The sequence below is a fragment of the Oryctolagus cuniculus genome, chromosome 4 (genome assembly GCF_964237555.1).
Source record: "Oryctolagus cuniculus chromosome 4, mOryCun1.1, whole genome shotgun sequence".
Lineage (NCBI taxonomy): Eukaryota > Metazoa > Chordata > Mammalia > Lagomorpha > Leporidae > Oryctolagus > Oryctolagus cuniculus.
In genome coordinates this window covers 8945220-8966220 of record NC_091435.1, presented here as the reverse complement: position 1 = coordinate 8966220, position 21001 = coordinate 8945220, and the positions used below count along the sequence as shown (strand labels likewise).

Below are 21001 nucleotides of genomic sequence, written 5' to 3'. Positions count from 1 at the left end.
ATTAACAGAACCAAACCTCACGGGAAACACAACCATTATACAAGGTATGTTGAACACATAGTGAATAAGCTCCAAAATAAAGTCCAATTTCTCAATCAGTATAAAAACAGGCCAGGGCCAGCATTGTGGTGTAACTAGTCGAGCCACCGCCTGTGATGCCAGCATCCCATATGGGCACCACTTTGAGTCCTAACTGTTCTGCTTCTGATCCAGCTCCCTGCTAATGCACCTGGGAAAGCTGCAGAGATGGTCCATGTGCTTGACCCCTACACCCACATAAGAGACTCAGATGAAGCTCCTGGCTTCTGGCTTTGCTCTGGCCCAGCCCCAGCTGTTGCAGCCATTTGGGGAGTGAACCATCGGATGGAGGATCTCTTCCCCCCCCCCCTCTCTCTCAGTGAACCATCAGATGGAGGATCTCTCTCTCTCTCTCTCTCTCTCTCTCTCTCTCTCAGAGTGAACCATCGGATGGAGGATCTCTCTCTCTCTCTCTTTCTCTCTCTCTCTTCCTCTCTCTGTGTAACTCTGCCTTTCAAATAAATAAAGTAATTTTTTTTTAAAAAATAGGCCTTGGTGGGAAGCAAAGTCTACCTAAGGTTGGAAGTGCATCTTTATGCCAGTGGTTCTTGGGAGATGCTGGCTTGACCACCACAGTGGAGACAGTAACCACCTATGATGTCGCCCACCCCGCACACACTAGAGGGTGGAGCTAGGGGGTGCTGTAACTGACTTCACAGCTCCAGAGCCTGCTGCAGCTCTACACATGTGCAGAAGGAGCTGACAGTACAGCCTACTGTGTGCATAGTCTTAGTCCAAGGTCTCCAAATGTTGGTCAAATTCAAGTTTGTATGTATTTCAAAGTCCAGTAGTTAGGCCCGTAACTCCTGTAGGGGAGATCTGACAACATTTGAGATAACATTCCCAAGGAGAGGGTAATTTCACTCCAGGCTCTCACATCTAAGAACTAGTAAGATGTAGCACTCTTGAAGATGGCAAATACACCCTAAAACATCACCTAGGAAACCATGTGAGTATTTGGAATCATTTCAAAGGTATGTTACAGGCCTGCAAGCCATTCCTTTGAAATGCAATCATCAGAAATGACAGATCCTCTTTCAGTCTTTTTAGTGGGACAGAATTTTCATTTTGCTAATTGTCAACTAACAGACATGGCCGTTAACCAGCATTTCTACGAAGCAGCCCTCTGTAATTTTTCTGTCCCTGATTGCTCAAGCCCCACCGTTCCCCCTTTCAGGTCTCTCATTCTCCCTTTAAAATCCACCCTCTCTCCTCTACAAATAAAAATTGAGTTCAGCTTCCACTAGGCCAACTTATTATTGCAATAACACGTTGCTGATTAAAAGCTGTCCTGAACACTTTCACGGGTACATGGCTTGGTTCACCTTTGGCAGGACTGACTAAATTGTTTAGAATTACATAACTAGTAAGCATTTGGGCCGCAGTTTGAATCCAGGAGCCAAAGTCCATGCTGTACTGAGCACCTCAGATAAGCAAAAAGTGAAAGGAGAAAAGACAGTGTCAAGTGAAGTTCGTGAGCCAGGAAAGCCCCTGAGGCTTCACAATTCATAATTTAACAAAATCCTGTGCCAACATTTTCTATTTGAATCGACACCATGCACCAGTGCTCTTTAAGAAAAATAAAATAACTGCTCAAACCAGGTAAAGTGCATTAAAGGTGTGAAGGTTATTCCACAACAGATGTGATACGATTCTTTCTCCACACAGCTGCCAGGCTGGTCTCAGTACGCCGATGTCCACCACTAAGCAGTGTCAGGAACTCCCACCTTTACTCTTTGATTTTATTTTGATTTGCTTAGAACCCAGACAAGGTCCCAGGAATGGGGCCCCTCACAAACACACCACTAGAATTAAGATCCAAAATACAAAATCATTCACGTAGAGCTTAAGTGTGGGTTTAAATTCTCATGATTTTCAAGAACAAATTTTCAAAAAATATCTTCTAGTGAAATCTGTCAGTCACTTCCCCTATGATTCCTCCCTTATTCCTATGCTTATAAAGATCTTTACACACACTAAAAATACAATTTTTTATGGTTTCATTTGTAAATCAGCTTTCTTCTCTCACTTTACAAATTACTTGGTGTATGTTGTAATTTTTGTTTCTGATCATCACTTCCTTTCTCTGGACCAATTTCAGAAAATTTATTTCTCTCCTCCATTAACTGTTAATGCCACCTATATCATATACTGAATTTTCATTAATGCCTACTATTTTTAGACTGCATTTTATGGAGCATGCTTCCCCCATTGAACGACTCTCCTAAAGTAAACACAGATCAGAGTGAAGATCCTACTTCACGTCCCTCCTAGTGTTTGTGATTTGAAAATCAGGAGGCTCCCAGGCCCAGAGTTCCCTGAACAGCCTGTTCTATCTTCGATGGCTATGAGCAAATTTAATCCATCCCACTTTCTTCTTCTAATAACTGCATACCCAGCTACAGAAAAAAGTAATTAATAGTGTGGAAAAAAGCCAGCCACGAACAGAGCAAACATTCACTGAGAGAAGGAAGCAATAATGTTCTTAATTACCCTGGATAGAAAAAAAATCCATGAAGATACACGTTGTATAAGTCCATACGTGTAACATTTGAAACCACAAAATGGTAGAAAGGCTGAGCACATGCAAAGCCGGCAGAGGCGGGAACTGGGTCGGGGCTCCGGGAGAGTGCTTTAGTTCTACCAGAGCCACAGGGGCTCCTGGTGCGGGTGCCAAGGTCCGATCTGGACTGCAGTGGTGGAAACGCAAAACTGCACGGGATGAAACTGCGCTGGACCAAACACACCTAAGACTAGGGAGCTCCGAATAGGATGGAGGATTGTTTTGTTGTCAAATGGCTCACTGTGGTATTGTACTGCAGTTTTAAAAATTGTGAAGACAAAATGGAACTGGATAAAGCCTAAGAAATCCCTGGATTGTATTGTACTACTGCATGTGAAGCTAAACCATCTTAATAACACTAACAGCCAGAAGAGCAAGGGCCTTTCCCAGTTTAAATTCTGCTAAGCCACTGATCAGAACCCTGCATTGAAATAGCAGCATTCCTGGAATCTGTCAGAAGCACCTTCCTTCAGAACCTTCTTCAAGAATGCACATGTCCGAGCCGGCGCCTCGGCTCACTAGGCTAATCCTCCGCCTGTGGCGCTGGAACCCTGTGTTCTAGTCCCAGTTGGGGCACCGGGTTCTAGTCCTGGTTGCTTCTCTTCCAGTCCAGCTCTCTGCTGTGGCCCGGGAAGGCAGTGGAGGATGGCCCAAGTGCTTGGGCCCTGAACCCGCATGGGAAACCAGGAGGAAGCAGCACCTGGCTTCTGCTTCGGATCAGCGCAGCGCGCCAGTTGTAGAAGCCATTTGGGGGGTGAACCAATGGAAGGAAGACCTTTCACTCTCTCTCTCACTGTCTAACACTGCCTGTAAAAAAAAAAAAAAAAAAAAAAAAAAAAAAAAAAAAAGAATGGACATGTCCTGGATCTGGACAGCCCAAAACAGTGGCCACGGTGGCACACGAACATTGCCCATCTAGAATGTGGCTATTGCAACGACATTTTTCATTGCATGAATGCCGCTTACTGAAGCTGACATTGAAACGGACACGTGTGCCTAGTGGCAACCTATGTGATGACACAGAAATTAAATTGACCTTCAAGTCACTTATCCCTTTGTTGGAAGCAGGGAGGACAATGCATTTCCCACCGCTGAGCCATTCATAAACCCCCGAGGATGTATCCATTTCTTCATTTTGAATGGGGATATAAAGGTGCACTCGCACACACTGAGTGTATAAAACAGGGCTGCGAGGCCCCCTCGCACCTGTGCACCGCAGGACCCAGCCAGGTAAGGTGATGGCGCTCCAGGCACGCGCAGACAGCAAACTGCACGCTGCTTCCCTAAACGCGTCCCACTGCAAGAGGAAAACCTGGCCAAGGACTCTCAGGAGCTTAGCTTCCATGCGCTCAGGGAGGGACCCGACAGAAGCTGATCCCCTGTAATTTTCCTCCGAGTTTATTGCGTAACCCTACTCTCAAGCATTCCCTTTCCCCCTGCAGGTTTCGCAAGGTCCACCGAGGTCACTAGGTGCAGTAATAAGAAATCAAGCCTTACCGAGGCGGGGCCTGCGCCAGCGCCGGCGCACTCGCGAAGCTGCACCGCACTCAAGACTCCGGGCACGCATCCAGCGGGCTCCAGACCGGCATAGACTCCCGGACACCCCGCGTAGCGCAGGCTCCGCGCCAGGATCGTTCTCCACGCAGTGGTCCAGCGGTGACAGCCCAGCGATGCCGAGTGACCGCCGCGTGGCGCTGGTGACCGGCGCCAACAAGGGCATCGGCTTCGCCATCTCGCGCGCCCTGTGCCGGCTCTTCTCGGGGGACGTGGTGCTCACGGCGCGGGACGAGGCGCGGGGCCGGGCGGCCGTGCAGCAGCTGCAGGCCGAGGGCCTGAGCCCGCGCTTCCACCAGCTGGACATCACGGACCTGCAGAGCATCCGCGTCCTGCGCGACTTCCTGCGCAAGGAGTATGGGGGCCTGGACGTGCTGGTCAACAACGCAGGCATCGCCTTCAAAAGTGAGGGCGGGGGCGCGCGGGGTGGAACCGCCCAGAATCTCCAGCCAGAGTGGGCCACGCCTGTCAGGGCAGCCTGGGGTGGGCCCTGCACCTTTCGGGGAGGCGGAATGGGATGGGGGAGGCACAGAGTCCAGCCACAGAGACCTTTGTGTTTCCTTGTCTCCAAGGTTTTCTTCACAGTTTCTAGGGGATTGGCGTCAGGGTGTGGGGTAGATTTTAAGCTGCTCCTGAAATAAATAAATTGGAACTGGTTAAATCCAGAGCCCAGGCCAGCAGGCTTTGCCCAGCCTCTCCCAGTGCTGCCGTCTTACAGAGAGAGGCCGCGGTCAAACCAGGGATAGACGCTGGCGCGATGCTGTGACTGCACCCAGACCCAACTCAGAAGTCACCCATGTCCCACGCGGTTCTAAATGGAGTAGTCCCCTGTGCTTGCTGTTAATTGACCGTGTTCTCTCTGCCCTAAAAGTGGAGGATACCACGCCCTTTCATATTCAAGCGGAAGTGACTATGAAGACAAACTTTGATAGCACCCGAGATGTCTGCACGGAGCTGCTGCCTCTCATGAGGCCCGGAGGTGAGTCTCCTGGGGACCCCACGCTGTGCCCTCAGGAGGGAGCTGGCCCTGCTGCCTGAGCTCTCAGCTCCATCCCTGCTGCCTGTCCTGCTCCAGCTGCACCAGCCTGCTGCCGCCCCTGCCAGGGGCTGTCCTGGGTCAGGACATCGTCCCACTCCTGCACTGCCCCTGCGGTCTCTGCTCTTGGCACACCTGGTGCCTTCTGACCCTGTAGTCTTTGCTCACAAATTTCCTGGGAGACTCTTTATTTCCCCCATGCCCACTCATGTTGGAGGCCCTAAGGTGGACCCCTGTGCCCTCTCAGGCTAACAGAGGCTTCCTACAGCCATCCATCATCCCCCTAAACTCTGTCACCTGCCTAGGATACTCCTGGAGTTCCTCCTTCCTCTCCTCCTCCTGATGCCCCTCCCAAGCTGACACATTTCCAGAGAACATTCATCATCCTCCTGCGTCACCCTGGCCACCCACCAGGTCCTGGAGGTCACCCTGCGCGGAGACCTCACAGTCACTACAGGTCCCAAGGTTGTACCGCTCACTCTCTCCCCGCCCATTGCTCCCAGCTGCAGAGCTGGCCTTCCTGTGGGCTTCTGCACAGCTGCAACCCCCCTAAGAGACGTCTCTTCTTGGGTCCTTTCCTTTCTTGGCTTCCTACACAGGCTCTGATGGACTCTCCCCTCCCAGAACTCCTCCAGGAGCAAAGTGCAGATCTCACCACGGTTTACAGGCATTCCATAATCTGACCCTGCCTAACTCCATGCTCATATTCCCTGCTATTCAGTGCACTCATTGTTCTAGATGTGCGCACGATCGTATTTCTTTGTTGTGAAGTGCTGCAACACTAATCCCAAGTAATGAGACAGGAGGTGAACCGCCACTCAGCACATCACACCAAGAAAGAATGGCGGCCACTACTCAAAGGGTGGAAATGAGTGGTTTACAGTGAGGACGTGCACATATAGTTTACTCTCAACTCCTATCTTGTTTTCCTGTCCTGTCCTCTTGAAAGGTTCTACTTCATCCAAGACTCTGGTTCTCTTTCCAATTCACCTGCTTCCTCTACTGTTTGAATTCTTGAAGGTACAAATAGTTTCTTACGCACCGACTGCACCATCCATGCCTGCTGCTCTTAGAATGCACACTGGCCTTTGTTTCTCAAGAAGAAGTTTTCTGGTCTAAATCCCAGCGCCTTTGGGCTCCAGCCGTCCTGTGCAAGCCTCTCCTGATAGTGATTTCTGGTGCATTTTAGGCAGAGTGGTGAACGTGTCCAGCCTGATGTGTCTCAGAGCCCTTAAATCCTGCAGCCCGGAGCTGCAGCACAAGTTTCGCAGTGAGACCATCACAGAGGAGGAGTTGGTGGGGCTCATGAAGAAGTTTGTGGAAGACACGAAGAAGGGGGTGCACAAGAAAGAAGGCTGGCCTGACACTGCCTACGGAGTGACCAAGATCGGAGTCACTGTGCTGTCCAGAATCCAGGCCAGGCACCTGAGTGAGCAGAGGGGAGGGGACAAGATCCTCCTGAACGCCTGCTGCCCAGGGTGGGTGAGAACCGACATGGGGGGACCCAACGCAACCAAGAGCCCAGAAGAAGGAGCAGAGACCCCTGTGTACTTGGCCCTTTTGCCTCCAGATGCTGAGGGCCCTCATGGACAGTTTGTCGTGGACAAAAAAGTTGAACAGTGGTGAGCTCACCCCCAGCTCCACCTGCGGATCCTGCTTCCTAGCCTGTCCTGATTTAACATGAAGAATATCTCACAGTCAACAGATTTTCCAACCAGGAGGGAAAAGAAAGGCATCATCTCTATCAACTAACCTCTGCTAATGTACCTGAGTTGGCTATTCCTGAGTTGACTACTAATTCTGTGAAATGCTTTCCAATGTCCATGTGATACAGGAAGAGCAAAATTATAATTGTTGAAAAGATCCTTTCCAATTTCCTATGTGATACAGGAGAGTAAAATTGTAATTGCTGAAAAGAAACAATAGAAATTAATACTTGAATAAATGGTTCTTTCAAAGAACATGTGCAGATTGTTTATATGTTGAAACAGGTCTTTCCCAAAGTAAAACCTTCAAAACATTGGGTCAGTAGAAGGATGGTAGAACTCAGGAGTCAGCTAACACAGAGAGAGTCCAGTAGTCAATGTCCTGGGATCTGCAGGTCACACACTCCATCCCAGTTACTCAGATGGGCCATTAGCTATTGCCAAAACAGACACAACATGGAAACTGAAGCACAGCAGGGTGATATCATCTGGCTTCAGTTTTACCATCTCTAGAACACAGACAATACCATGAAGGGAAAGGCAGATGGTCTGCTTCTTTTTTTTTTTTAATTTATTTATTTATTTGAAAGAGTTACACAGAGAGAAGCGGCAGAAAGAGAGAGAGGTCTTCCACCTGCTGGTTCATTCCCCAATTGGCGGGAACGGCCAGAGCTGTGCCAATCTGAAGCCAGGAGCCAGGAGCGTCCTCTCGGTCTCCCATGCAGATGCAGGGGCCCAAGGACTTGGGCCATCTTCTACTCCTTTCCCAGGCCATCGGCAGGGAGCTGGATCAGAATTCGAGCAGCAAGGTCTCGAACCAGTGCCCATATGGGATGCGAGCACTGCAGGTTTAACCCAATGTCTTGGTTTCTTAAGCCTAAATCATTGTGGGAAACAGCCATGTCAGATGTCACTCATGTGACATGAGAGGGCATTTGTATGAAACACTCAGCCCTAAACTACTTAGAGATCAAGGAATTATTACTAAGTCTCCTGGATTTAAATGTGTTGTGTAGGGATGACATTCCTGAGGTCTGACACATTGCCTTGTCACAGCAGAGTACACAGAGATGAACATGTAAGTCAAGTTTGGAATTCTCACAGTTTCCAGGCCTTGGTCAGTTATGCATCTTAATTATACTATTCTTTTACATTTTTGTTTATTTAAAACTTACAAGGGGCTGGCACCGTGGCGCACTAGGTTGATCCTCCACCTGCGGCGCCAGCATCACATGTGGGCACCAATTCTAGACCTAGCTGCTCCTTTTCCAGTCCAGCTCTCTGCTGTGGCCTGGGAAAGTAGTGGAGGATGGCCCAAGTGCTTGGGCCCCTACACCCACATGGGAGACCAGGAAGAAGCACCTGGCTCCTAGCTTCAGATCGACACAGCTCCAGCTGTTGCAGCCATTTGGGGAGTGAACCAGCAGATGGAAGACCTTTCTCTCTGTCTCTTCCTCTCACTGTCTGTACTCTACCTCTCAAATAAATAAATAAAATCTTTTTTTTTTCGACAGGCAGAGTGGACAGTGAGAGAGAAAGAGAGACAGAGAGAAAGGTCTTCCTTTTGCTGTTGGTTCACCCTCCAATGGCCACCGAGGCCAGCACGCTGCGGCCAGCGCATTGCGCTGATTCGAAGCTAGGAGCCAGGTGCTTCCTCCTGGTCTCCCATGGGGTGCAGGGCCCAAGAACTTGGGCCATCCTCCACTGCACTCCCAGGCCATAGCAGAGAGCTGGCCTGGAAGAGGGGCAACTGAGACAGAATCTGGCGCCCCGACCAGGACTAGAACCCTGTGTGCCGGTGCCGCAAGGTGGAGGATTAGCCTATTGAGCCACGGCGCTGGCCAATAAATAAAATCCTTAATAAACAACTTACAAAACATGAGGGGAAATCCTAGTTCTCCCACCTTAGTGCATGATCTTGACTTAATGTGATTACTCCCTCTGGTACATTGGAAATATATTCTGGTCATGTTTTGCTGCTTCTTGAGATGGGTGCAGATTCTTCTTTGTCAAAGCAGCAGTTCCTGTACTAGCTAAAAGACCACTTTATGTTCCTTACTTGCGGAATTTCAACCCATCTTTCCTCTCACAGAAAAATTCAAAAATCACTGCAGTTGAAACTGAGTAACTGCAAAACTTTGCTGATTAAAGACTTTATAACTTTTACCTTCCTTAATCTTGAAGACACATCAATAGGGCAAAGGATATTTTGCAATTAAAGCTGCCAATGTACTCTAAGGCTCTAGCATAAAGGATTTCCTTATGGCCTTAATGAACAAGACAACAGCTCCTTCGTGGGTTCATCGACTCCCCATTTATGAGTTTATAGCTGGGCAGATTATGTGTCTTTGAATATCTCCTGCAATCTCAGACTATGCCCTGTTCAAAAAGTTAGCACTTAAGCTTGTCAGGGGACAATGCAGTGTTCTCAATCGTATCCTTCCAAGTACATGGCAGCCTTTTCTTGGCATCTCCCTAGTCACTGCCCATATGATCTGAAACTTGGAGAAGTCTGAAAGAGACATCGTGCGAAGGCAGCTTCCAAACCTGAAGAAAAGAACAGTTCTCACCGACCACCACATTACGGCCAAATTACAAAGGAGGCCTGCTTGGCATCACCTCATCCAGTGGGGAGAACACCAAGGTTCCATAGAATGGAAGCCAGCTGAACTGCAGAACTCCAACTGGGATTCCTGGGAATCCCCCAGGAGCAGACACTGTAGGAAGGAAACAGGTACCCTACCTCCTTCAGATCAACATGAAGTGGACAGCTGCCACCCTAGACAGTGCTTTAGATCTCAAATGCCTGAACAGCTGAATACCATACGTGTCATACATTGCTTCCTTATTTGCCTGGCTATTATTTCCTTTCTCCCTGGATAGCAAATAAATGCTTGCTGTCTTCCCTCTATGTCATCAGTTTGGGCCCCTCTCCTGACCACTGTCTGTACCCCAGTCACTCCAAGACCAAAACATAATTTAATCAACTGTTGGAGTGACTCCTACATTCCTTCGAGCATCACAGTTTCCTACAGTACCAACTCCTTGTACCGAGTCAGGTGGTTTTCAAATCATAGGACTTAACTTCTGCATGATTTTATAGATGGCAGGTAAGACTTCCTATCAAGTCATTCAAAGAATGGGACTTTTTCTCTCTCCATTAACATGAAATGTAAGTAGCTTCCAAAGCAAAGAGCACTTCAATCGAACTTTCTAGGAGAGCTTGGGAAGGAACAGGATGGCGTGGGACTGTTGAGCAGGTGGAGGACTAGTCTCTTGAACAGATGCCCTGAGGAAGATCTCTGCTTAAGCTCAAGCTCAGAGTCCTGTCCCTGGTCCCAAAAGAGGCTCAAAAGTCCCACATGCATTTTTTAAAGATGTATTTATATCTTTGAAAGGCAGAGTTACAGAGAGAGAGAAAAAGAGAGAGAGAGAGATCTTTCATCTGCTGATTCACTCTCCAAATGCCTTCAATAGCCATGACTGAGCCAAGCTGAAGCCAGGAGCCAGGAGCTTCTTCCAGGTCTCCCACGTGGGTGCAGGGGCCCAAGTGTTTGGACCATCCTCCACTGCTTTTTCCCAGGAGCATTAGCAGGGATTGGAAATGCAGCAGCCAGGACTCCAACTGGCGCCCATAAGGGATGCTGGCACTGCAGGCTGGGGGCTTTAACCCCCTGAGCCACAGCCCTGACCCCATCCCTATATGCTTTGATTCTGAAGCTGACAGATTCAGAGTACTATTAAGGCCAGAAGTCTCCCATGTCTAAGAAATTCACAGGGTTGGACAGAGACTGGCTGAGAACAGAATCATTCTCTTAACTTCTCAGTTCATAAATGTACCATCTTAGAGAAGGAATGTTGCACTCCCATCCCTACAGTCTCTTCTTTTTTTTTTTCTTACTTGATATGTGTCTTTTTTGCTCACCACTCTTATTCAGTATAGTTCTGAAAGTTTCAGCCAGAATCTACAGTCTTTGATGACCTTTGATCTTTTTTTAAAAAGATTTATTTACTTATTTGAAAGCCAGAGTTACAGAGAGAAAGAGAGGCGAGGCAGAGAGAGAGAGAGAGAGGGAGTCTTCCATCTGCTGGTTCACTCCCCAGTTGGCCGCAACAGCCAAGCTGAGCTGATCCAAAGCCAGGAGCCAGGAGCTTCTTCCAGGTCTCCCACGTGGGTGCAGGGGCCCAAGCACTTGGGCCATCTTTGACTGCTTTCCCAGGCCATAGCAGAGAGCTGGATCAGAAGTGGAGCATCTGGGACTTGAACCAGTGCCCATATGGGATGCTGTCACTGCAGGCGGCGGCTTTACCTGCTATGCCACAGTCCTGGCTCCAGATCTTTGATCTTAAAGACATATGCAAAACAAAGACTTCAGAAAATTTGGCAATCTTGTTGATACCCCCACGCTTGGTTCTGCAGGCTCTTACCATTGTGTTTGGGACTGTTTTCTTGGTATATATTGTACATACTTGATTCCTTGCATAAATGTAGACTACAAACTCAATGTCATCATCGCCAGGCTCAAATGCATGGTTTAAAGATTAACGTGACCTTTAAATAGTTCTACAATCCTGCTGTGTTTTCTCAGATGACTTTTTGACCAAAACATGAATGTGTAATATCTATTGAAAATAGTGACCCCCATCTTAGCCAAGGTACTTAACCCAGTAGTGTGAGTCAAAGATGTTGTCTAATAGGCATGGTTGAAGTGTGATTTGGAACTTAGGACTGAGAAAAATAAGAAAATATGGGTATAGCTTGCCATCCAGATAAGCTAAATGAAAAGTAAAAATGTGAAATACAGAGACAGAATGTTCAACACAAATAGCTAAGGCAACTGTTAGCTGGGTGGACTCGGTATTTTAGACAGATCAGCTCACAGGTCAACTGTTCAAGTAGAAACCATCTCAGCAACTCTCCTACATGACTAACTAACACTGACCAACCCAAGAGCAGATATTAATTGCTAACTTCTGCCTGCTAACCATCCAAACATAAGCCTCAATAGCTTAAGGCCCCAAGGCCATCCTTGGATAGAATTTATTCAACTAGGGTCATCCTTGGCATGGTAAGTCTCTAATAAACCTGTTTCTTTTTTCGTAATCAGATTTTTCTTGTGTTATTACAGAAGATCTTCCATAGCCCATTTTGTAATATTCAGGAAGCACTAAATCAGGCATTTTATGAGCTTCAACTTGATTTCTTTCTTTCATATAGTTTACAGCCAATGATTCTGAGAAGGTGAACACAAGAATGAGAAAGTCATTTGCTCCAAAGTCTCTGCTTCTCTCAATCTCCAGAAAGATACTTCAATGTAATGCAAAGTCTAGAAGCAAGCCACAGTGTGCCAGTGCTGGAGAGGGTGGTTGAAGGGAGCACCCACAGAGGAGATGCACCAGAGTCAACAAGGTCCTTGGCGGGAGGACAAGGCCCTATGGTTGTATGGGACCTGAACTGTAGATGGCTACTTCGTTTGTACTGCTGGCTCTGGTCCCATACTCAAGATCAGCATCCCTCAAGGTCTGTTGCCCTGTATGCACAAGCACTTCATGTTAGATTCCACTGGAGGGGTCAGCGCTGTGGTGCAGCAGGTTAATGCCCTGGCCTAAAGCGCCAGCATCCCATATGCACACCGGTTCGAGACCTGGCTGCACCACTTCCAATCCAGCTCTCTGCTATGGCCTGAGAAAACAATAGAAGATGGCCCAAGTCCTTGGGTCCCTGCATCCGCGTGGGAGATCCAGAAAAAACTCTAGGCTCTGGGCAACAAGAGAAACAAAATTCATGAATACATAGAATTTTGAAAACATGACTGAATGACAAATTGATCATTAAACAAGTGAAAAAGAAAATAAAAAATGTATACAATCAAATGGAATTGAAAATGCAACATGTTAAAATCAGTGCATACAATAAAGCAGTATTCAGATTGAATTTTATAGCATTAAGTGCGTAGATTTTAAAAATAGAAAGATTCCAGATTTTAAAAAAAATTTTTTTTGACAGGCAGAGTTCGACAGTGAGAGAGAGACAGAGAGGAAGGCCTTCCTTTTCTGTTGGTTCACTCCCCTAATGGCTGCTATGGACGGCTCTACGCCAATCCGAAGCCAGGAGCTAGGTGCTTCCTCCTGGTCTCCCATGTGGGTGCAGGGCCCAAGCACTTGGGCCATCCTCCACTGCCCTCCTGGGCCACAGCAGAGAGCTGGACTGGAAGAGGAGCAACCGGGACAGAATCCGGCACCACAACCAGGACTAGAACCCGGGGTGCCAGCGCCACAGGCAGAGAATTAGCCAAGTGAGCTGCAGCGCCAGCCAGATTTTCAAAAATTTAACAGTGTATGTCAGGGACTTAGAAAAGCAACAACAAGCTAAACTCAAATTAAACAGGAAGCAAGAATTAATAAGGATCCAAGTAGCATGAAACAAAAATATAACAACAACAACAAAAAAAAGAACAAAAATCAGATTTTCTGAAAAATTAAACAAAACAAACAAGAAGCCAAACCTGCCAACATCTTGATCTTGGACATCCTATCTTCTAGAACTGTAAGAAATATATTTCTATTGTTTATAAATTATCCAATCTCAGTTATTTTTTTAATACCAGCACAAAAAGGCTAAGACACATACAGATGAGAACTCATGATAAACCAACCAGGCATATATTACAGCAATTGAAATGCCTCAATAGAAACATTAAGCTAAGATTCTGTAGTGGATTCAGCTACATCCTCCAAAACCTCACACCCCCTTTCAACTCAGTTGTGACCTTATGGAAAGAGGGTCCATGCAGGTGTAATTGGTTCACGTGAGGTCCTGCGGGGCTAGGGAGGGCCCTACCTCCAATGACGAGTGTCCTTACAGGTAGGGAAGCAGACACACAGATGCTCCACAGAGAAGAGGCCACGTGCAGACACAGGCACAGCTGGAAACCATTTTTGACATTATTCCCTGACTTCCTCAAGAGCAGTGTTTTACATTAAGTCTTTTTGACAAAAAGTCAGTTTTGAGATTTTCTCACTGAGCTGTAGAACCTCAAAAGATGTAACTCTCATTTTGAAGAGAGATGTAAACTAATCAGGTTTATTTGGAATATTGGGTCGCATTTGTAGTGTTGTCAAATAACAGAGTGAGGCTGAATCTTCTTTAACTTTTATTGGTACTGATGTGGTATTGATGCGAATGTTCTGAATGATGTAACATTTATGTCTGATCATACTGGTGTGATGAATCTGTCATGGTTTTTTATCCTAAAACTCATTATACACTGATAATAACTGCGTTTCCTAATCAATTCTCGAGCTGTTTTCAAAAAATTTCAATCCATCTTCCTGCTAATGTACCTGGGAAAGAAGCTGGTGACAGCCCAAGTATCTGACCTGTGCCACTCACATGGAACTCCTGGACGGAGTTCTTGACTCCTGGCTTTGGCCTTTCCCAATTCTGATCGTTGTGGCCATTTGGGGCATGAGCCAGCATCTCTCCAACTCTCCCTCTGACAATCTGCCTTTCAAAAAAAAAAATAAACGAAACTTTAAATTGTTTTTTAAGATTTATTTTATTTATTTGAAACAGTTAGAGAGAGAGAGAGAAAGGTCTTCCATCCGCTGGTTCACTCCCCCAAATGACTGCAATGGCCAGAGCTGCACTGATCCAAAGCCAGGAGTCAGGAGCTGCTTCTGGGTCTCCCACATGGGTGCAGGGGCCCAAGCACTTGGGCCATCTTCTATTGCTTTCCCAGGCCATAGCAGAGAGCTGGATCAGAAGTGGAGTAGCTGGGAATCGAACCAGTGCCCACATGGGATGCCAGCACTGCAGGCCAGGGCTTTTTTTTTTTTAGAAAGCTTTTATTTAATAAATATAAATTTCTTAGGTACAGCTTTTGGATTATAGCAGTTCTTCCCCCGATACCTGCCCTTCCACCCCCGCTCTCGTCCCACATCCAAGTCCCTCTCCCATCCCATTCTTTTTTTTTTTTTTTAACTTTTATTTAATGAATATAAATTTCCAAAGTACAGCTTGTGGATTACAATGCCCCCCCATAATGTCCCTCTCACCCGCAACCCTCCCCTTTCCCACTCCCTCTCCCCTTCCATTCCCATCAAGATTCATTTTCGATTCTCTTTATATACAGAAGATCAGTTTTAGCATACATTAAGTAAAGATTTCAACAGTTTGCTCCCACACAGAAACATAAAGTGAAAAATACTGTTTGAGTACTAGTTATAGCATTAAATCTCAATGTACAGCACACTAAGGACAGAGATCCTACATGAGGAGTAAGTGCACAGTGACTCCTGTTGTGGACTTAACAAATTGACACTCTTGTTTATGGCCTCAGTAATCACCCTAGGCTCTTGTCATGAGCTGCCAAGGCTATGGAAGCCCCCTGAGTTCACCAACTCTGATCATATTTAGACAAGGCCATGGTCAAAGTGGAAGTTCTCTCCTCCCTTCAGAGAAAGGTACCTCCTTCTTGGATGACCCATTCTTTCCACTGGGATCTCACAGAGATCTTTCATTTAGGTGTGTTTTTGTTTTGTTTTGTTTTTGTTTTTGTTTTTGTTTTGCCAGAGGGTCTTGGCTTTCCATGCCTGAAATACTCTCATGGGCTTTTCAGCCGGATCCGCATGTCTTAAGGGCTGATTCTGAGGCCAGAGTGCTGTTTAGGACATCTGCCATTCTATGGGTCTGCTGTGTATCTCACTTCCCATGTTGGATCGTTCTCTCCCTTTTTGATTCTCTCAGCTAGTATTTGCAGACAGTAGTCTTGTTTATGTGATCCCTTTAGCTCTTAGTCCTATCATTCAATTGTGAACAGAAATTGATCACTGGGACTAGTGAGACGGCATTGGTACATGCCACCTTGATGGGATTGAATTGGAATCCCCTGGTATGTTTCTAACTCTACCGTTTGAGGTAAGTCAGCTTGAGCATGTCCCGAATTGCACATCTCTTCCCTCTCTTATTCCCACTCTTATATTTAACAGCGATCACTTTTCAGTTAAGTTTCAGCACTTAAGAATAATCGTGTATTGATTACAGTATTCAACCAAAAGTATTAAGTAGAACAAACAAACAAAATACTAAGAGGGATAACATATCCAGTTGCTCATCAACAGTCAGGGTGAGGGCTGATCAAGTCACCGTTTCTCATAGTGTTTATTTCACTTTAACAGGTTTCCTTTTTGGTGCTCAGTTAGTTGTCACCTATCAGGGAGAACATACAGTATATGTCCCTTTGGGATTGGCTTATTTCACTCAGCATAATGTTTTCCAAATTCCTAACAGGGATCACTTTTCAGTTAAAATTTAAACACCTAAGAATAATTGATGTTAATTACAGAGTTCAACCAATGGTACTAGAACAAAAAAATACTAAAATGGATAAAGTATTACATTGTACATCAACCGTCAGGACAAGAGCTGATCAAGTCACTGTTTCTCATAGTGTCCATTTCACTTCAACAAGTTTCCCCTTTGGTGCTCAGTTAGTTGTCACCGATCAGGGAGAACATATAATATTTGTCCCTTTGGGACTGGCTTAATTCACTCAGCATGATGAATTCCAAATTCCTCCATCTTGTTGCAAATGACCGGTTTCATTGTTTTTGACTGCTGTATAGTATTCTATAGAGTACATGTCCCATAATTTCTTCATCCAGTCTACTATTGATGGGCATTTGGGTTGGTTCCAGGTCTTAGCTATTGTGAATTGAGCTGCAATAAACATTAAGGTGAAGACAGCTATTTTGTTTGCCAATTTAATTTCTTTTGGGTAAATTCCAAGGAGTGGGATGGCTGGGTCGAACGGTAGGGTTATCTTCAGGTTTCTGAGGAATCTCCAGACTGACTTCCATAGTGGCTTAACCAATTTGCAATCCCACCAACAGTGGGTTAGTGTCCCTTTTCCCCACATCCTATCCAGCATCTATTGTTGGTAGATTTCTTTTTTTTTTTTTTTTTGACAGGCAGAGTGGACAGTGAGAGAGAGAGACAGAGAGAAAGGTCTTCCTTTTTCCGTTGGTTCACCCTCCAATGGCCGCCGCGGCCGGCACGCTGCGGCCGGCGCACCACGCTGATCCGATAGCAGGAGCCAGGAGCCAGGTGCTTTTCCTGGTCTCCCATGGGGTGCAGGGCCCAAGCACCTGGGCCATCCTCCACTGCACTCCCTGGCCACAGCAGAGGGCTGGCCTGGAAGAGGGGCAACCGGGACAGAATCCGGCGCCCCAACTGGGATTAGAACCTGGTGTGCCTGCGCCGCTAGGCGGAGGATTAGCCTAGTGAGCCGCGGCGCCGGCCTATTGTTGGTAGATTTCTGAATGTGAGCCATTCTAACTGGCGTGAGGTGAAACCTCATTGTGGTTTTCATTTGCATTTTCCTGATTGCTAGTGATCTTGAACATTTTTTCATGTGTCTGTTGGCCATTTGGATTTCCTCTTTTGAAAAATGTCTATTGAGGTCTTTGGCCCATCTCTTAAGTGGGTTGTTTGTTTTGATGTTGTGGAGTTTCTTGATTTCTTTGAAGATTCTGCTTATCAACCCTTTATCAGTTGCATAGTTTGCAAATATATTTTCCCAATATGTCAGTTGTCTCTTCACTTTCCTGACTGTTTCTTTTGCAGTACAGAAACTTCTCAATTTGATGCAATCCCAAACGTTAATTTTGTCTTTGACTGCCTGTGCTTCTGGGGTGTTTTCCAAGAAGTCATTGTCGGTACCTATATCTTTTTTTTTTTTTATTTAAGACCTTTATTAGAAGGTGCTTGCAGTTTGTTGACTTTTTTGAAAAAATCAAGTTGTAAACTTTTATTACAAATTAAAAATGAAGTTCTTAAAAATCTCAACTTGACCAGATATGAAACAATTTAAAAACCTTTAAAGGTGTATTGAGAAAAACCAGGCTTTTTTAAAAAACACGTTTGTCGTTACCAAAAAGAGACGTCTTTAGGTAAAAATAATAAAAACCCCATGCTGCATAGATAATGCAGATAGTTCTAGTAATCTGGTCAACGGGCAAAAAGCAAGCACTTAAGGTCTTCAGCTCCAATCTTTTGTTCATTTCTTATTGCTGGAATTTCATATTCATTTCTTCTTGTTGGATGACTAAACCGGATGATGGTAGAGATGTTAAGCCGGCATTTACTCAGCCCCGCCCTGCTCAGCCTTGGGAGCAGACGAATTCTCAGCTGGTGGATCGGCTGCTTTTGTCTCTTTGCCATCTTGTGGTTTAGGGTTATCTGGGCGTCTGCGTCGGTAGTTGAAGTTGCGGCGGTACCGACGCTGAGGTGGCTGCTGACCCTGGGTCTCATCTCCTTGGTTTTCCTTGTCTTCGTCATTGCCATCCTCTCTAGGCTGTCTTTGGCGAGGAGGACCTCTGCGGAATCGTGGTCTATAACCCCGATACATATTCTGTTTCACTGGTCTACCTTGTTCTCCTGCACCCTGGTTGTCAGCACCTTCCATCACTTCTCCCTGCACAGGAGGGTTGGAATACTGTGGTCGACGCCCATAGGGTCTCCACATGTAGTAAGGTGGGAACCTTCGCCTGCGGTAGGGCCGGCGTTGTTGGGCCTGGCCTTCGGGAGCGCTCTCCGATCCCTCATTCTTTTCCCCACTCTCACTATTCTGGTAATTCTGCTGGTAATTGCGTGGAGGACCCCTACGACGTGGGTAGCGTCTATAATGGTTACGGTCTGCTGCATATTTACTGCCTTGCACTGGAACTCCACCAGGACCTGTAACATTTGCTGCCTCCGCACCCTTTTCTCCTTCAACAACATCAAACTCCACAGTCTCTCCATCTCCTACACTGCGAAGGTACTTCCTGGGGTTATTCTTCTTTATGGCAGTCTGGTGTACAAATACATCTTCCTTGGTGTCATTCCTGTTGATGAAACCATATCCGTTCCTTACATTGAACCATTTTACTGTTCCCAAAACCTTCGTTGCGATGACCTTCTTGTCCCCGCCGGCGGGCGCCGCCGATGTGAGGCCGCCCGGGCCACCGCTCCCTGCACCGCTGCCCGTGGTGCCGGGCTTGGTTTTGGCGGCGCTGAGGGCAGGGGCGGCGGGGGGGGGGGGGGCTGCTGGGTCTCGGCCTCGCTGTTCATAGTTGCGGTGATGGTGACTGGGGCCGGCTGCGGAAGCTGCGGCTCCTCCCGGGGTGTGATGGTAACTAGGCCGGCGGCGGCGGTGGGGCTGCTCAGGGCTCTCTGGGGTCCACTCTCCGCTCCCGCTACCAATCGAACTCGGTACCTATATCTTGCAGGGTTTTTCCAATGCTCTCTAATAATTTGATGGTGTCAGGTCATAGATTTAAGTCTTTAATCCATGATGAGTGGATTTTTGTGTAAGGTGAAAGGTAGGGGTCTTGCTTCATGACTCTGCATGTGGAAATCCAATTTTCCCAGCCCCATTTATTGAATAGACTGTTCTTACTCCAGTGATTGGTTTTGGATCCTTGATCAAATATGAGTTGGCTGTAGATGTTTGGGTTGATTTCTGGTGTTTCTATTCTGTTCCATTGGTCTATCCATCTGTTTCTGTACCAGTACCATGCTGTTTTGATTACAACTGCCCTGTAGTATGTCCTGAAATCTGGTATTGTGATGCCTCCAGCTTTGTTTTTGTTGTACAAGATTGCTTTAGCTATTCGAGGTCTCCTGTGTCTCCATATGAATTTCAGCATCATTTTTTCCAGATCTGAGAAGAAGGTCTTCAGTATCTTGATTGGTATCGCATTGAATCTGTAAATTGCTTTTGGGAGAATGGACATTTTGATGATATTGATTCTTCCAATCCATGAGCATGGAAGATTTTTCCATTTCTTGGTATCCTCTTCTATTTCTTTCTTTAAGGTTTTTAATTTTCATCATAGAGATCCTTAACATGCTTGGTTAAGTTTATTCCAAGGTATTTTTTGTTTTTGTAGCTATTGTGAATGGGATTGATCTTAGAAGTTCTTTCTCAGCCATGGCACTGCCTGTGTATACAAAGGCTGTTGATTTTTATGCATTGATTTTATACCCTGCTACTTTGCCAAACTCTTCTATGAGTTCCAATAGTCTCTTGGTAGAGTTCTTTGGGTCCCCTAAGTAAAGAATCATATTATCTGCAAAGAGGGATAGTTTGAGTTCTTCCTTCCCAATTTGTATCCCTTTAATTTCTTTTTCTTGCCTAAAAGCTCTGGCTAGAATTTCCAGAACTATATTGAATAGCAGTGGTGAGAGTGGGCATCCCTGTCTGGTACCAGATCTCAGTGGAAATGCTTCCAACTTTTCCCCATTCAATAGGATGTTGGCTGTGGGTTTTTCATAGATTGTTTTGATTGTATTGAGGAATGTTCCTTCCATACCCAGTTTGCTTAGAGTTTTCATCATGAAAGGGTGTTGTATTTTATCAAATGCTTTCTCTGCATCTATTGAGATCATCATATGGTTTTTCTTCTGCAGTCTATTAATGTGGTGTATCACATTGATTGTTTTGCGCACATTGAACCATCCCTGCATACCAGGGTTAAATCCCATTTGGTCTGGGTGGATGATCTTTCTGATGTGTTGTTGCATTCTATTGGCGAGAATTTCATTGAGGATTTTTGCATCTATGTTCATCAGGGATATTGGTCTGTAATTCTCTTTCCATGCTGCATCTTTTTCTGGCTTAGGAATTAAGGTGATGCTGGCTTCATAGAAAGAATTTGGGAGGACTCCCTCTTTTTCGATTGTTCTGAATAGTTAGAGAAGAATTGGAGTCAGTTCTTCTTTAAATGTCTGGTAGAATTCAGCAGTGAATCCATCTGGTCCCGGGCTTTTCTTTGTTGGGAGGGCCTTTATTACTGTTTCAATTTCTGTCTCAGTTATGGGTCTGTTTAGGTTTTCTATGTCTTCCTGGTTCAATTTAGGTAGGTTGCATGTGTCCAGGAATCTATCCATTTCTGATAGGTTTCCCTGTTTGCTGGCATACAATTCCTTGTAGTGATTTCTGATGATTCTTTTTATTTCTGTGGTGTCTGTTATTACGTTTCCTTTTTCATCTCTGATTTTATTGATTTGGGTCTTTT

The 21001-nt window shown here is 46.0% G+C and overlaps 2 protein-coding genes and 1 pseudogene across 9 annotated transcripts in view; 1 reads left to right on the top strand and 2 right to left on the bottom strand.

Moving 5' to 3' along the window:
* The window catches only part of SETD4 (SET domain containing 4), a 109681-nt gene extending 105063 nt beyond the window's left edge, over nt 1-4618 (bottom strand). For 5 of the 8 annotated variants that reach the window (XR_007914536.2, XR_007914541.2, XR_011387694.1 and 2 more), the window contains exon 1: nt 4139-4615. Coding sequence is in view for 2 of the 8 variants with exons in the window: in XM_051833582.2 (XP_051689542.2) it covers nt 4139-4589 (451 nt within the window). In the remaining 6 variants the exon portion in view is untranslated. Of the gene's footprint in view, nt 1-4138 lie in introns of all 8 variants that reach the window. The other 3 variants (XR_007914537.2, XR_007914538.2, XM_070071858.1) reach the window with 2 other exon arrangements.
* Nucleotides 4619-5107: 489 nt separating this feature from the next.
* LOC138849460 (carbonyl reductase [NADPH] 1-like) lies at nt 5108-6857 on the top strand. Its single transcript, XM_070073108.1, has 2 exons — nt 5108-5174; nt 6421-6857. Exons 1-2 carry the CDS (start codon nt 5108-5110, stop codon nt 6855-6857), a joined length of 504 nt encoding a protein of 167 aa, XP_069929209.1.
* A 10810-nt stretch (nt 6858-17667) lies between these two features.
* On the bottom strand, nt 17668-19067 carry LOC100338501 (Y-box-binding protein 1 pseudogene; annotated as a pseudogene).
* Nucleotides 19068-21001: the final 1934 nt, after the last annotated feature.

Coding starts and splice junctions, on each gene's coding strand:
- LOC138849460 (XM_070073108.1), top strand. CDS start 5,108: ATGAAGACAAACTTTGATAGCACCCGAGATGTCTGCACGGAGCTGCTG. Junction 5,175..6,420: donor GCCTCTCATGAGGCCCGGAG/GTGAGTCTCCTG, acceptor GGTGCATTTTAG/GCAGAGTGGTGAACGTGTCC.